Source organism: Planococcus citri, chromosome 5 (genome assembly GCF_950023065.1).
Source record: "Planococcus citri chromosome 5, ihPlaCitr1.1, whole genome shotgun sequence".
NCBI lineage: Eukaryota > Metazoa > Arthropoda > Insecta > Hemiptera > Pseudococcidae > Planococcus > Planococcus citri.
The window spans coordinates 58,743,835-58,758,997 of NC_088681.1; the positions used below are offsets into that span (position 1 = coordinate 58,743,835).

The window sequence follows — 15,163 nt, forward strand, 5'->3', positions numbered from 1 at the left end:
TGTGTAACTTTTTCGTGATATTATCCAAATTTGAAATTGAAAGAACTGGTAACAGTTGTGTTTACCGTACACCGTTGCCCATTCAATTTCCAGGCTGGGCTCAAGCTGATGTCAGACCAACCAGATATGGCGAGAGTGGTACTCCTTGAGGACCTAAATATAGGCAACCGCTCGCACAGATTGGCGACCAACAATTGAAATGCTTCGGATGAAAAAAAAAAAACTGGAAAAACGCGTAAAAATTTTTTGATATAATTTTTTTTCTGTTTTGTCACTTTGGAATGATACCATCATTATGATGAACTCATCAGATCATCAATTTGGGTTTACTCAAACTATAAAAACCTCGAAAGGGTTAAAAAAATTAGCATACAATTTTTAAACAATTAAATCCAAAGTAATAATTTAGTGGAATAAAAACAGTTGTATTTATGTTAGAAATTTTATTCGTTTTTTTTTTTCAAACCATATGAACGTAGGTACGAGTATTATTTTTTGAGAAATATAAAATAAATATAGCTTCAAAACGCTCTATTCCAAGGTGAGCACAACGCTGGACTCTGGTCGCAGGAGTGGAGCATTCTGCTGATTTGAAATCGTACTGAATTTTTGTCTGTGAAATTTGAATAAATTATATGTACTTATAGGCATCTAAAATGATTGAAAATGAAAAAAACTGTTCAATTTACCCTTTTTTATATCCCGAATTTGGACTCGCTGCTGCCACAGTCAAAGTTGCTGGTAAATCGTCTATACCGGAATGTAAATCTACAATATTACTGTCCATTCCCAAATTCAGCACAACCAAGTATTTAGATTGACGATAAGTTCTGAAAATAAGTACAAGGTTTTTAATGTGCTGATTCTTGTAAAGCTTTATATTCGATTTGTACTCGTATTTCATGAAATAGAATGTCAGAATTACGTACCTGGTAAAAGCAAGTATCCATTTTGATATGGTGTAGAATTTCAGGCCACCATATTTAAAAGTTTCTATCTTTCGAAGTGAGGTCAATTCCTTGAAAAAATTCAAGGTACTATCCTTCTGTTGTTTTTGTGCTTCGACGTTCAATTTCCAATATCCTGGGTGAAGCGGTACCCATGGTTTTTCAGCGGATGTGAAACCTTTATGTGAACATTTGGTGGATGTGTGGGTTGAGACCAGTATGTGTTGGTAGGGAATCATTGAAAAAAAAAAAAAAAATACACGAAAAACCTTTACCTGCATTTAAGGAATCGTCCCATTGCATCGGTAAACGAAAGTGATCTCGATGTACGAAACGATCTTTTTCTTTTTCTGGTGTAAAGTCGAAAATCTCTTGACTAATTTCTTCACCGTAATAAATCACACTGGTTCCCGGTAGCATGGTGACTAACGTTAGTAAAATATTGTTGTATTCTTTGTTAAAACGTTGGAAAATTCGGCCCTGGTCGTGATTGCCCAACTAGAATTGAATGTATAGTTTTGTAGGTAATTAAATTCACAAGTGTGCCTCAATTTTTACTGCTGAACTCACTGCCATAAAACATTGCCTAATAGATATAATTTCCATTCAATCAGAAAATAAAAAATTCTTAATCCAAAGCGACTCACTAAGTTCACTACTATCCATTCAAAACATTTTTTCTGACCATCCCATAGTCCAAGACATACATAAGTCCCTTTTTAACCTCCAATATTATGATTACTCAATTAGCTTCATGTATGTTCCCAGCCACATAGGTATCACTGGAAACGAAACTGTTGATAGATTAGCAAAAACAGCCGCTACCCCCTCCCCTCTTACCACTCTCACTCCTGATGACATTAAATCTCTAATCACTCACAACACATTTACTAACTGGCAGAACTTTTGGTCACAACAAACTTCAAACAAACTCTTCCAACATAAAAAAACTACCTTCCCCTGGAAAAATCTAGGCCACCTGAACAGAAAAGAAGAAATCCTGATTACCAGACTAAGAATAGGCCACACAAAAATTACTCATAACCACTTATACCAAAAAGAACCAAAACCCTCATGCCAATTTTGCAGAAACGAACCCACATCCATCCAACACATACTTTTCAACTGTCCCCAACTAAAACAAAACAGACGCACACTACAGATAAAAGAAAACCCACCTACTATCCCTGACGAACCCTCAGAAATACAAAAATTCATCTCCCTAATAAAAAACATCAACCTCACAAACCAAATCTAACCCCCCCCCCACCCTTACGGGTGTAATAATCTTGTAATTATAAACACCCCAAAAAAAAAAAAAGTTGAGAATTGATCAAAATAAAATAAAATCAGAGGTGTGAATATCTTAATCAACTCACTGCCCAATTCGATGCTGCTCCTTTGGGTATAGTTTTCAACCACCAATTCAAATGATCAATCAACTGCTTGGCGTCTAAATACTTTCGAAGCGTCGTTAAGCGGAAGTTTATTGGAGAATGTGATGGTCCGAAGTATCTCTTAAGGATGTTCTCGTGTCCGTATGCTTCGGCTATTATCGCACTATACATATTTTGTGGTATAACTTCGTCGTGTTCATATTTGAGAAAATAATAAATCTTAAACTACCAACCTTTCAAGTGGTTTTTTGTTTTTCCGATCGTATTGTCGAAGATATAGAGCTAATTCGTTTAAAAATGGAACAGTGTCTGGATGATTGAGTCGTGCACTGAATCCCTCTTGAAGTCCTTGAGCTACTTTGACCCATTCGTGTGTATCACCTTCATCAGGGAATAATGGATCTTCCATGAAGAATGGCACAGCGTCTACTCTAAACGCTGTCACTCCTTTGTCTAGCCAGAATTTCATCAGAGCCTGGAAATAAACGTAATGAACTGGGGAATGACAATGCAATGCCCTACAATCACATTGTGAAGCACTGTCGCTTACTTTCAAGTCATTCTTGAGGTCTTCGTTACGTAAATTGAAGTCTGGTTGTTTTACTCCAAATTGGTGGAAATAGAATTGCTTTCTTTCCGCATTCCAAGTCCAACCTGAAGTAGGTCTTGTTGTTTCGAAAATGCTGACCTGTATATTGATGAGAATAAAAATGAATTTTTCACTTCAGATGCTTATTATGTTTTTGAAATATTAATAATTGGTTGAAAATCTTACCCAGTTACATGGTGGATTAGGATTGCCATTTTGATCATAACCTTTTGGGTCGGCCCAAACATAGTAGTCTGTGTAAGGTGCTACCTTTTTAATAGATTTTTGAAACCATTCGTGTTCATCGCTGCTGTGATTGATTACCAAGTCCATCACAAAATTTAGACCTTTTTGAAGACATTAAGTATTTAAAACATGTAATTTCATATAATGATTTTTTTTTTGTTGGTAATACAGACTTACAGAGTATCTAACAGGTAGGTAGTGAAAGTAGTGGAAAAGTAGTGAATTTAGTCAAAAAGGTAGTGAAAAAATGGGGAAAAAATCATGTGTTCATTTTTATTGTTTTTTTAAAATTTTGATTGAATTAAATTAAGAGATACTTTCTATACAAATTTTTTCCAATTTCAAAATTATTTTGAGAGGGGCGGGGTCGATTGGAGAGCTTCCTGAAAATTTATTTGAAAAAAAGTAGTGACTTTTTTCAAAAAAAAAAAAAAAAAAAAAGTCATTAGATACCATGATTAACTTTTGGTAATTTTCAATATTGGAGGGGGTGGGAGGGTCAATTTGACTTATTTAATGATAATTTCTGCAGTTTTGACAAATACTCATTCAATTATCAGAATTTCTGATTAATTCTTGTTATTTTTCAATAATCTAAGCACTTGAGCAGTCTGTGCAAAATCTTACCCAAATGAGACATTTCCTCAAAATTTGGTCGTTTTCTGATGAGCCATCAATTTTTGATATTTTTGAGTGATTTTCAAAATCAATTTTGCAATTTTTATGATACTTTCTTTGTGATTTGGGACTTTATTAAACGTCGAGATCGTCAGAATTTTTACTTTGGCCTTTGACCATTATTATTTCTTATAGTATCTGTTGATTGATCAATAATTTTATAACTAACTAATCCACTTTGATTTTTTTTGTTTCAGGTGAGTACAAATTTCCTTCCAAAAATGATAGAATATCAACTCGCGTATGATAATGAGTAGGTAAGTAATTTTATAATCCTTATGAGAAAAGTTACGTAAGTCATATCTACACCTGTGACCTTTTATTTTCAATGGCAAATCAAAAAAAATTCTAAAATCACGGAATTTGAAAATCAGCTGAAAAAATTGCCCATTAGGTTTGAATCGGGGTGATCTGATTTTCCGAATACAAATTTACATAGAAACAGTAGATCAAATGTTCAAGTTCACAAACGATTTTGATTTTGAATGAATTTTTGAAAAATCAAACTTGGATCAAAAATGATATGAAAAAAACAAAATTCTACCAAATAGACCAAAAGAGCTTAAATTTGGTGTGTGCCCTGTTTTCGACCCTCCAAATCGATTGGAAAGGTTTCGAACCATTTTGAGTGGTAGTTCCGGAGCACCCTAGCAGATTTTTGAAAATTGAAATTTCCGCAACATTTTATCCAAATGAGTTTTTGAAATGAAATTTACTTAGTACTCCATTTTTAATATGCTGAGTCGATTGTAGGTGGTTTCAGGCTGGTCTGGAGCCTTCGGTTATATTTTGGAAATTTCAAATTTTCTGAAAAGTGGTCTAAAACCCGTCCAAATTAACTCAAGTGTCATTTTCCCCCCAGAATACAGGGTATCCAACAGGCAGTGAAAGTATGTAGTGAAAAATTGGTGATTTTAAAAATGGGTAGTAAGAGCTGTGAAAAAGTAGTGAATTTATAGTCAAAAAAGTAATGAAAAAATGAAAAAATCCAAAGGGCGCAACAAAGACTCTCAAATTACTGAAAAAACTTATTGAAATTAAGAAATACTTTGTATACAAATTTTCTTCCAATTTCAGTTTTTTTGGAAATTTTTGATTTCAATCATTTGTTTTGTGTAGAGAGAGGGGTTGAAGAAGGGTAGTGAAAAAAATATTGATTTTTTTCAAAAAAAAAAATTCTGTTAGATACGTACCGTGTACTTATTACTGTAAAAGTTACCTCGTTTTTTCATTTCCTTCAATAATTCGTCGAAATCCGCCATTGTACCGTAAGTAGGATCTATTCCATAAAAATTAGTGATGTCGTATCCTCCATCAGCCATCGAAGAAGGGAAATAAGGCGTCACCCATATCGTATCGATGCCAATATCGACGAGATAGTCTAATTTCGAAATTATTCCTCTGATATCTCCAACACCATCTCCGTTGCTGTCTTTGAACGATTTCAAGAAAACTTCGTACATGGTAGCGTGCTTCCACCAGCTTCTATCCACAGCCCAGGAACTCGATATGAGGATCGATAATATCACAACTTGAACGAACTTCATTTTTACTATGTACTTAGAAAATCAACGATTCAAATTTGAATGCATGAATGATGAATGAGGAATGAGGTTGAGTGAAGTTCATTTTATATAGTTACTGAGTGACGGTTTATCGTTAAAAAGTGATCGTATTCTAATTTAAAAGATGATGTTCGTGATCTCATTCATTTACGTCAATATCTCAATGATTGTATGCGTATTGCCTGCGTATTAACTCTCTCTGCACTCCATTCGTGGCATTTATCAATATTGAAATAGGTACCTAATTCTCGAGTGGTCATTAATATTTGTAGTAAGTTTCCATTCCTGTTTAAATAAATACTTATTTGAAGAGATTTGTAAACGTTAAATGATGTTTTTTTGATAATTATTTGATTTTTGGTATTCTGCGCTTGTTTTCGGAGAATTAGTTTCTCATATTTCATTACCAAAGAATTCGAAGATTGAGTGATCTCATGAAAAATTTATGTAAATTGTAAGGTCATATTTGGAAGAAATTTGTTGGTAGGTGTACCTCGTACCCATCTGAAAAAAAATGGCTGGTTTGATAAATTATATCACGATTGGAATTTGAGGAGGTAGTAACTAATTGAAAATTGTTATTTGAAAAAGATAGTCTAGATTTATTTGTCAACGCCACAAGTATTTTCAAATCTTCGCCACTGTAGTGCCAAGAGTCACTTGTAGATTGATTAAATCATCTTTGTTAAATAATTGCAGAATGAGTTACTTAGTCATTTTCGACAAATATTGCATATTTTATGCAATGCGCATTTAGTTTCTGAGCTTATAATTTCACGGTTTCGTATTTCAAGTTGAATTTTTTAAATCTTAGTGTATTTTTCAAGTAGGTATAACGTTTTTTCATTCTTTCTAGTTCTTTCAAGTTGTCAGTTTGAGCATTGAAGAGAATTGGCGGCTTAATTTACGAGCTCGATCCTTTTTCTGCCTCGTATGTTTTGACGATTCAGAGCATTTTGTTCTTCACAAAAATAATTTCACTTGCATAGCCTAATTTAATAAATCACGTCTCGTTTATCAATTTTTCATTGAATTTTCACCGTAGGCATTTTAAAAACGAAGTCAAAATTTCATGGCTTACAATTTTGTTGCACTTTTATTTTTTTGGTCGGACTAATGATTTTTTTGAAAAATTGAATTTTCGCAATACGATAGGGAATTTGATAAAATTGCCAATTTTTTATCAAAATCGATCCAAGTTGAACTTTTTAGCTTCACAAATTACTGAATTTAATTTCTTGATTTTTGGCGAATTTGAAAAAAAAAAACATTTCTTGGTTTTTATGGAATAATCGAAATTTGATCAAATGGAGATAAAAATCTGAAACTTTGGTTCATAGTACCTTATTTTTGACCTTTCAGATCGATTAATGGTGGTTTTGAGCCTTTTTAGAGCATTCTTGATCTTTATATTTTTCTGTTTTGAAAAGATGCTAAATTTCATTTTGGTCTTTCTTACAATTTTTTCCAAACCTGCAAAATGTAAAAATCTGCTGAGGAAAGCTCCAAAAAGCGCTTAAAACTACCACTTATCGATTCGAGAGATCAAAAATAAGACATAATGCAAACAAAACCTCAATTTTACCAAATTTTCGTCTATTTTTTTCACGATTAGTAGTCCATCTGAATTTGAAAAAATTCGCCAAAATATCGAAAAATGAAGCTAAATATCTGAAATTGTGCTGGTGGGGGTATTTTAAAGTCCTTTCAATGAAAAACCCCATAACGACAATTGACCGAATATACTTGAAGATTCAGACCGGGTCAGATCTGATCAGATTCAATCGTTTTCTTGTGGGAGTTCGTGTACTTGTACATATGTAGAAGTCTACTTCCTGAGACATTCCGTGCCAAATTAGTCCGATTTTGAGTTTAGGGTCTTCTGATTTTGCTCAATTTTTTTTTCCTGTAGGTTCCTTATGTTGGGATGGAAGAAAAATCGCAGTCATTAACTCCTCCCTCAACCCTTTGGAGGAAGGTCGAAGGTAGGTTAAAGATGTCTTTTTTTTGTTCAGCAGTTGAAATTTCTCGTCATTAGCCCAGCTTTGAATTTAAATTCTTCGGGACTGCTGATTGTGAGTTTTGGAAAAATCTATTTGTGACGTTTCAATAGTAATGACAGTGATTTCGAAAATATTCGCCCAAAAATTGAAAAGTGCAAAGCAATTTTCGAAAGCTTCGCAACTATTGGAATACTCTAACTTGAAAATTTGAAAAAAAATCCAAGAAACATCAATCATGAATTTCCAGGATATTTACTTATAACCGTGAAATTTATATGATGGAATCTGCAAGACCAAGGGGGCTTGGAGCCTCAAAATTTTGGTCAAAATGAAAAAAAATGTCAAGTATCGTATGACATGATACATATATTGTTTTACACGTTTTTGAGAGTGCTGAATACGAATATCAACTTATTTTTACAATTAAGGCTCTCCAACATCCCCACTGCCCCCCCCAAATAAAAAATTCCTCAAAATTGAAAAAATTGTGTGGCATGTAGTTTATCAAGTTTTTGGGAGCATTGAATACGATTGTACGAATACCAGCTTGTGTTTTTTATTTGGTGCCTGCGACACCCTAATAATAATTGGCTCTTTCAATTTCCTCAGAAGCGAATGAATCAAGTTATGTGTAGGTCGTAGAATTTCAACGATGCTGAATAATTGATTATGTCAAACAAAATTATCTGGAAGTTTTTGGAAGAAATCCAACCGAATTGTATGAAATATATCACTAGTCTTCAGAAGATATATTGCTCTATCTACAATTGTTGAATAAGGCTGCGATGGAGAAATATGCAATAGAATACATGTTTGAGTGAAAAAAATCGGGTTTGTCAGTTCGACGGACGATGGAATATTCAGTACAAAAATATAATTCATTGTTTCAAGTTGAATTCGGAATACATTTCAATTATGAAAACAAACAACAACAAAATACTCAATTTATGAAAAATGACACTTTTTCAAATGTTGGTATGATCGGTGCCAAACTGGTATTTCTTGGTACATTTGGCCATTCCAGTTTTCCCTGCCATTTGAAGATACTTGAAGGGTGCCCCTGAAAATTTTTGATTGGACAAGAATTGCTTGGCAATCTATTTGTACGTTGACAACTTGTTGTCCTGTCTTGTAATAGGAATTGTTTTGAGACAGTCTTATACATAGGTCAGGACAACACTTGAATGAGGTCGTAGAACAGATATGTTGAGGCGGTTTAAAATCGTCTTGAATTTTTCCCTGTTTAAATTATTACACGAAGAGTAGATAATTATTGGTTAAACGATCATAAAGTCATTGCAGCATATAATGAGAATAAATATGTGTAATTGTGACACCATACCCTTTTATGTATCCAGAATTTGGACTGGCTGCTACCACAGTCAAAGTTGATGGCAAATCGTGGATATTCGAGTGTAAATCGATCAAATTATTTTCCATTCCCAAATTCAATACAACAATGTATTTAGATTCCCGATAAGTTCTGCAATTGAAACGTGATCGTGAGCTTTTATTACCAAAATATTATGCATTATGATATGTACCTATTTCCTTGTTGATGCAATGATGACGTTTACCTGGTGAATGCCAGGACCCATTTCGACACAGCGTATAATTTCAGATCACCGTATTTGAAAGTATCTGTTTTGCGAATTGAGACGAGATCTTTGAAGTAGCTCAAGAAGCTGTGAGGATGATTTTTCTGAGTTTCGACGTTTGTTAGCCAATAACTAGGATGTAGTGGTACCCATGGTTTTTCACCAGAAGTGAAGCCTATCGTGTGGTCAATTACGAAATTAAAGGGTTGAGTAGATAATCTTGTAAATTCAGTAATGGAGGATTATCCGAATTAGTATTACCTGAGTTGAATGAATCATCCCATTGCATCGGTAAACGAAAATGATCTCTTTCGACCCAGAGATTCTTGACGTGCTCAGGAGTAAAATCGAATAACTCTTGACTTGATTCTTCTCCATAATAAAGGGAAGCTGCTCCTGGCAGCATGGTAACCAGTGCCAGTAAAACGGAATTATATTCTTTATTGAATCGATAGAAAATTCTTCCTTGGTCGTGATTGCCTAGCTATTTATATTGAGTGTGAAAAATTGACCTCTGTGAGTAAAGAATTGTAATCTATACTAATGTGCAAAAAAGTGAGTTGGCATTAAAAATTTGTTTCATTAACTTACCGCCCAATTCTGTGCTGCACCTTGGGGCAATCTATCTATCCAATTGTTCAAATGATCGATCATTTCTCGAGCATCTAAGTACTTTTTGAGCGTTGTGATTTGATAATTGAATGTGAAATGTGAAGATGGCGTCTTCTTCGTTCCATAATACTTAATTATGACCTCAGTTGCAGCATAAGCTTCGGTCATCATGGCGCTAAAACGAAATTCAGATCAATAACCACATCCGCATTCTATCACAGGATGCTTTTGAAAGTTTGAAAAGTATTATTCCTCGTACGTTTCGCGTTCCTTTTTATTTTTCTTATCGTATTGTCGAAGAAATAGGTACATTTCGTTCAGGAATGGGAAGTTATCTGGATGATGAAATCGTCGACTGCTCCGTTCTTCAGTGCCTGCTTCAATTTTGGCGAATTCGTTCCCATAATCCTCCTCTCGAAGTAGCGGATCTTCCATTAAAAATGGCGCAGCATCTACTCGAAAAGCTGTCACACCTTTATCCAGCCAGAATTTCATCAATGCCTGAGGAATTAAAGAACTGGTCAGAAAATGTCCAAAATTTTCATGTTGGACATGTGTAGCCTATGGCTAATTGGCTACCTACTTGTAATTCTTTCTTGACATTTTCATTGCGTAAATTAAAGTCTGGTTGTTTTGCGTGAAAATGATGCCAATAATACTGATTTCTCTGCTCGTTCCAAGTCCATCCTGAACTGGGTTTGGTGTAATCGAAAATGCTCGGCTGTAATTTCCACAATGAATCGAGGTAGATCTTGCGTTTTTCTTATGTAAAAAAATTATTTCTGTCTATGGTTTGTAAAACTTACCCAATTATTTGGCGGAATAGGTTTACCATCTTGATTGTATGCTTTTGGATCAACCCAAACGTAGTAGTCGTTATATGGTTCTATTTTTTCTATCGATTTTTGAAACCATTCGTGCTCATCGCTGCTGTGGTTGATCACCAAATCCATCACAAAGTTCAGACCTATTCATCAAAGAATATTGAACCATTAAAACTCTATCGATTCCGTGACCATGTGCTCAAATCAGGTTCTCCTGTTTACCTCGTTTCTTCATTTCTCTCAGAAATTCGTCGAAATCCGCCATTGTACCATAAAGAGGATCGATTCCGTAAAAATCTGTAATATCGTAACCTCCATCAGCTCCCGAAGAAGGATAAAATGGCGTCACCCAAATCGTATCCACTCCAAGATCTTCGAAATAATCCAGTTTCGAAGTTAATCCTTTAAAGTCTCCGATTCCATCACCATCGCTGTCTTTGAACGATTTTAAAAATACTTCGTATATTGTGGCATATTTCCACCATGTTTTATCCAAAGCTGCGGAACCGCATATTACGAATAATAATGAACTTAGAATTTGAACGAATTTCTTTTTGAAACGATCACTGCGAAAATTTCTTCCACGTAACTTGCTGAGATTCCAGACTGAAATGTGCTCTTGGTGCTGATTTTCACTGGTTTATATTTTAAATTTTGGTGTTACGAGATGCTATATGTTGACTAATATACCTATTAGGTAATCTTTTTTTATAAATTCATAATTCGATCATTGATTTGTGCAAGTGATGGGCCATGTTGAACTGGAGTGGGGGTTTCACTCGTTTTATCAGATACGTCATACGTCAGACACCTACACAAGTGTCTGTATATTTCAAATACACCGAGTGCTATTTATTTGATTGCATGAAACACTCGGAGATTTTCTAAGAAAAGTTGTTATTTGTTGTTCTGCGTGTACTCGAATTTTGATTATTATCTACATACTTGCGTAAATGAATGAAATTTTATGAAGTACATCAGGTCTAGCCAAATAGGTATGTGTTGCTTTTTCGAATTAATTATTTTCAATGTTGTGATTTTATACTATTATTTTGATAATTTTTTTTTGGTTTTCTGTGTGTTTATTACGCATCTGTGTGAATGCTTCTGGATGAAATTTTTTTAAAGATGTGTTGATCTTACAATATTCAGAAAGACATTTCACGGCGAAGTTCCACCAAGTCAAAATTTCAATAATGCTGAAGCGGGCTTTTTAATTTTATCAAAAATCAGCATTCTTTGAACGCGTTTATGGGTACCTAGCTACCTACTTTAGTCAATTTTGACAGATTTGATGGCATTTTTTTAGGATTTGGAATTTCCAAATAGTTGCTAGAGGATCCAAGACGGCCATAAAGCCATCTCTAATCGACCTGGCGTGACAAAAATACCAACAACATGAACTGGACGGTTTTTACAAATCTTTGAAAATCCGGAATTTCAAAAAAAAAAAAAAAAAAACGGACGGAGGCTCCAGAACGGCATGAAATCATCTTCAATCGAATCAGCATAATTATAAAAGTTACGTTATATATATGTATGATTCTAGCTTTTCATCCTTATTGGGTAAAAAATTTCAACTTTCAAAAATCTACTGAAGGCACCCGAACTGATCAAAACGGTTCCAAGACTGTTTTCAGTCGATACATGGCGTGGGAGGGGGAGCTGTCGAAACTAAACTTCGTAGCAAATTTCAGCTTTCTAGGGCAATTTGATGAAATTTCGATTTTTCCACATTTTTAGCTCTTTTATTTTGATTTGAAGTTAGGTACTCATAATTAATCTAGATCGAAAGGATCTCTGTAACAAAAATTTTAACTAGAAAAATTCATTTTGGAAGAATTTTTAAAGTGTGAATAACTATTTTGTTCAATCTCACCATTTCAAAAACGGCCAGGGTTGAGCCATTTTGAAACATTTTGAAATCTCCAGTCAGTTTCCAACTTTCTGAGTGAACTTTTAATCAGCAATTTCGGAATTCCAAAAAAAAAAAGAAAAGGAATCAGATTTTCAAAAACTGTATTCCATATTAAGTTTTGTGGTTGTTTTTGGTTCTTTTGCACGTTTTTTTGACAGCACAGGAGGGGGAGAGGAAATAGGATCTGATCGGAAGCATCAGTTCTCATTTGATATGAGCTTATCTTGACAGATCAAATCTGATAAGATCTGATCAGACCAAGGTTAGATTTTTGTTGGATTAAGTAAGGTAGGTATAACTAAGTATCTGATTTTTTTATTCAGCGGTTGAAATTTCATGTCATATCATCAAGCTGTGAAGTTGAATTCCTCGGGACTGCTGAGTTTTTGAGAAAAAAAAACAAAAGAAGAGTACAATCTTACGTAATTACCATAAATTAGTACTAGCTTTAAGGGGTAATTTAACGAGGGGAGGGGGTCACAGTCCATTGACCAGATCCCTGATACAGGTACAGTTCTAACTATAATCCAAAGGCTTGCTTCTCCATAGCCTCCGAGGCCCATGAGGGTGCAGCAGCTGGATTGCTTCTGTTTTGATGTGACTATGTAGGCGCTTCTCGTGAGCATCCGCGTAATATTCTCGAACTTCATCTACGTATGGGATATTCAAGTCTGCATGGATATCATCATTGCGTGAGAATCTGCATGCATTTACAATCATTCTCAGTATTACATTTTGTCTTCTCTGTATCATCTGGCGATTAGACTTCTTTGCACAGCCCCATAGCACCAGACCATATGTCCAGATAGGTCGGATAATCTGCTTGTAGACCAGGACTTTGCAGCTCAGGTCCAACTCCGAGTGCCTTCCAATTAGCCAATAAAGTTGCCGCACCTTTTTTTCATCTGGTTGGACTTCATTTTCACATGGACCTTCCATGATAATCTGGAGTCCAAGTGCATTCCCAGGTATTTAGCTGAGTCAGCCTGAGGTATTGGCTCACAGGCGAGATAAACTCTCATTGAGCTGTTGGCATGACGAAGAGTGAAGAGTACATGTCTTGATTTCTGGTGATTCAGGACAATCCTCCACTTCCTAGTCCATTTGTGAATTTTTTCTAGTGACTTTTGCAGCATGTTGTTGGCACTACTTTGGTCTCTGCTCACAGCCAAAATTGCAGTATCATCTGCAAACGTTGCGGTGGTGGTAGTATCATCAGTTGGGGGATCTTGAGTATATAGCAGGTAAAAGAGGGGGCCGAGCACGCTACCTTGCGGAACTCCTGCCTGGATCTCGCAAAACTGTGACAAGGCCTCTTCGTGACTGACTCTAAATCGCCTCTCCTTCAAGTATGACTCAATCAGGTGACAAAAGTTGCCTGGAAGAATTTTGGATAGCTTGTAAATCAGACCTCTGTGCCAGACTGTATCGAATGCCTTTGCAACATCCAAAAACCATTTTTGATTATGGTAACTACCCGGTGCACTTGATCAATAGTGGAGTGTCTTTTCCTAAATCCAAACTGATGTAGGGGTAGATTTTCGCCAACTAAAGGAAGCAATCTTTTGATCAAAAGTTTTTCGAACACTTTGGAGACAGTTGGTAATAACGAGATTGGTCTATAAGATTTTACATCATCAGCAGGTTTGTCTGGTTTTTTATCATAATTATTTGCGCCACTTTGAAGCTGCTAGGCACATACTCCATACGCATACATGCGTTAAAGATATAAGTCAGGTAGATGATTGCTCTACATGGTAGCTCTTTGAGTATGATCGGTTGCATTCCATCCATACCTGGCGCCTTCTTTGGTTTTAGGCTGTCTAAGATCAATGCAACTTCTCTTGGTGAGCATGGTTTAATTTGCTGATTTTCCGTGAACACGGGGGTAGTGTCCACTTCCACACCTGTGTCATCAGTTGTAAATACACTAGTGAGGTATTCAGCGAAGAGATTGGCTTTTTCTTCACTGCTTCTAGCCCACTCACCATCACCACTGCTAATCGGTGGAATTCTTCGAATTGGTCTCTTCAGCCCACGAGTAGCCTTCCATAATGAATAATCGTGACTACCTGCTGGGCTAAGGCTAAACAAGAAGTTGGCCATGGATTTTCGCTTATGGTCTTGGATTGCACATGTAACTTGCCTACTTAGGCGATTAAACACGTTTTTGTCATGAAGAGTACGTGACTTTTGCCACCTGCGTCTGGCTTTTCTTCTCTCCGCAATTTTTTCACGTATTTTGAGTGGATACTCAAAGTCACATGTCAACAAACGATCACTTTCAGGAGTAGCATCCTCGGCCGCCTGCCTTACCACCTTTGTAAAATGATCCAGATGAAACTCTAGGTCATGCGGAGTTTTCAGTTTCACCTTTAGGTCAATTTGCTGATTGGCATTTTCGCGAAATATATCCCAGTTTGTGTTTCTACCAACCATCTTTGTTTTCTCCCTGTGTACAAATGATGAGCTTAAGGTGAGTAGTACTGCGGTGTGGTCTGATGACAGATCGATTATATTTTCAACTTGGACATAAGCTGGTGAAACACTCCTCATAACAAAGAAGTCAATCAGGTCAGGCCTCTTTCGGCGATCCGTAGGCCAATATGTAGGCTCACCAGAGGACACAAAACAGCTCTGGGTACTCTGGATGGCTTTAAGAAGTTCCTTGCCCTTGGTATGAGCTGGGCTATTATTGCTGGATGAGCCCCAAGCTGAATGCTTGGCATTGAAGTCTCCACCAATGATGAAACGCTGGCCAAAGTGATGCAAGATTTTTATGTATT

General features: G+C 35.8%; 3 protein-coding genes across 3 annotated transcripts; all 3 read right to left on the reverse strand.

The window, feature by feature from the left end:
• Positions 1-465: 465 nt before the first annotated feature.
• On the reverse strand, positions 466-5,610 carry LOC135847461 (maltase A2-like). The gene is made up of 9 exons (XM_065366997.1): positions 5,077-5,610; positions 3,120-3,280; positions 2,895-3,032; positions 2,578-2,819; positions 2,327-2,507; positions 1,223-1,445; positions 930-1,125; positions 690-830; positions 466-613 (listed from the first exon to the last, which is right to left on the reverse strand). The coding sequence occupies exons 1-9, from the start codon at positions 5,402-5,404 to the stop codon at positions 532-534; spliced, it is 1,692 nt and encodes a 563-aa protein (XP_065223069.1). The 5' UTR covers positions 5,405-5,610; the 3' UTR covers positions 466-531.
• A 2,661-nt stretch (positions 5,611-8,271) lies between these two features.
• On the reverse strand, positions 8,272-12,403 carry LOC135847637 (maltase A1-like). Its single transcript, XM_065367272.1, has 8 exons — positions 10,682-12,403; positions 10,442-10,602; positions 10,219-10,356; positions 9,895-10,136; positions 9,285-9,810; positions 9,003-9,198; positions 8,768-8,908; positions 8,272-8,664 (listed from the first exon to the last, which is right to left on the reverse strand). The coding sequence occupies exons 1-5, from the start codon at positions 10,722-10,724 to the stop codon at positions 9,606-9,608; spliced, it is 789 nt and encodes a 262-aa protein (XP_065223344.1). The 5' UTR covers positions 10,725-12,403; the 3' UTR covers positions 8,272-8,664; positions 8,768-8,908; positions 9,003-9,198; positions 9,285-9,605.
• LOC135848408 (maltase 1-like) lies at positions 8,719-9,429 on the reverse strand. Its single transcript, XM_065368309.1, has 3 exons — positions 9,285-9,429; positions 9,003-9,198; positions 8,719-8,908 (listed from the first exon to the last, which is right to left on the reverse strand). The coding sequence occupies exons 1-3, from the start codon at positions 9,427-9,429 to the stop codon at positions 8,719-8,721; spliced, it is 531 nt and encodes a 176-aa protein (XP_065224381.1).
• Positions 12,404-15,163: the final 2,760 nt, after the last annotated feature.

Excerpts from the sequence above, each read along its gene's own strand:
- LOC135847637 (XM_065367272.1), bottom strand. The coding sequence starts at position 10,724 with ATGGCGGATTTCGACGAATTTCTGAGAGAAATGAAGAAACGAG. Across the intron at positions 10,137-10,218 it reads ATGTCAAGAAAGAATTACAA|GCATTGATGAAATTCTGGCT; the intron begins GTAGGTAGCCAA and ends TTAATTCCTCAG. Across the intron at positions 9,811-9,894 it reads AATAAAAAGGAACGCGAAAC|CGCCATGATGACCGAAGCTT; the intron begins GTACGAGGAATA and ends ATTTCGTTTTAG.
- LOC135847461 (XM_065366997.1), bottom strand. The coding sequence starts at position 5,404 with ATGAAGTTCGTTCAAGTTGTGATATTATCGATCCTCATATCGAGTTCC. Across the intron at positions 2,508-2,577 it reads AACAAAAAACCACTTGAAAG|TGCGATAATAGCCGAAGCAT; the intron begins GTTGGTAGTTTA and ends AAATATGTATAG. Across the intron at positions 831-929 it reads TGGATACTTGCTTTTACCAG|AACTTATCGTCAATCTAAAT; the intron begins GTACGTAATTCT and ends ACTTATTTTCAG.
- LOC135848408 (XM_065368309.1), bottom strand. The coding sequence starts at position 9,429 with ATGCTGCCAGGAGCAGCTTCCCTTTATTATGGAGAAGAATCAAGTCAA. Across the intron at positions 9,199-9,284 it reads GGATGATTCATTCAACTCAG|GCTTCACTTCTGGTGAAAAA; the intron begins GTAATACTAATT and ends ACCACACGATAG. Across the intron at positions 8,909-9,002 it reads TGGGTCCTGGCATTCACCAG|AACTTATCGGGAATCTAAAT; the intron begins GTAAACGTCATC and ends TTTCAATTGCAG.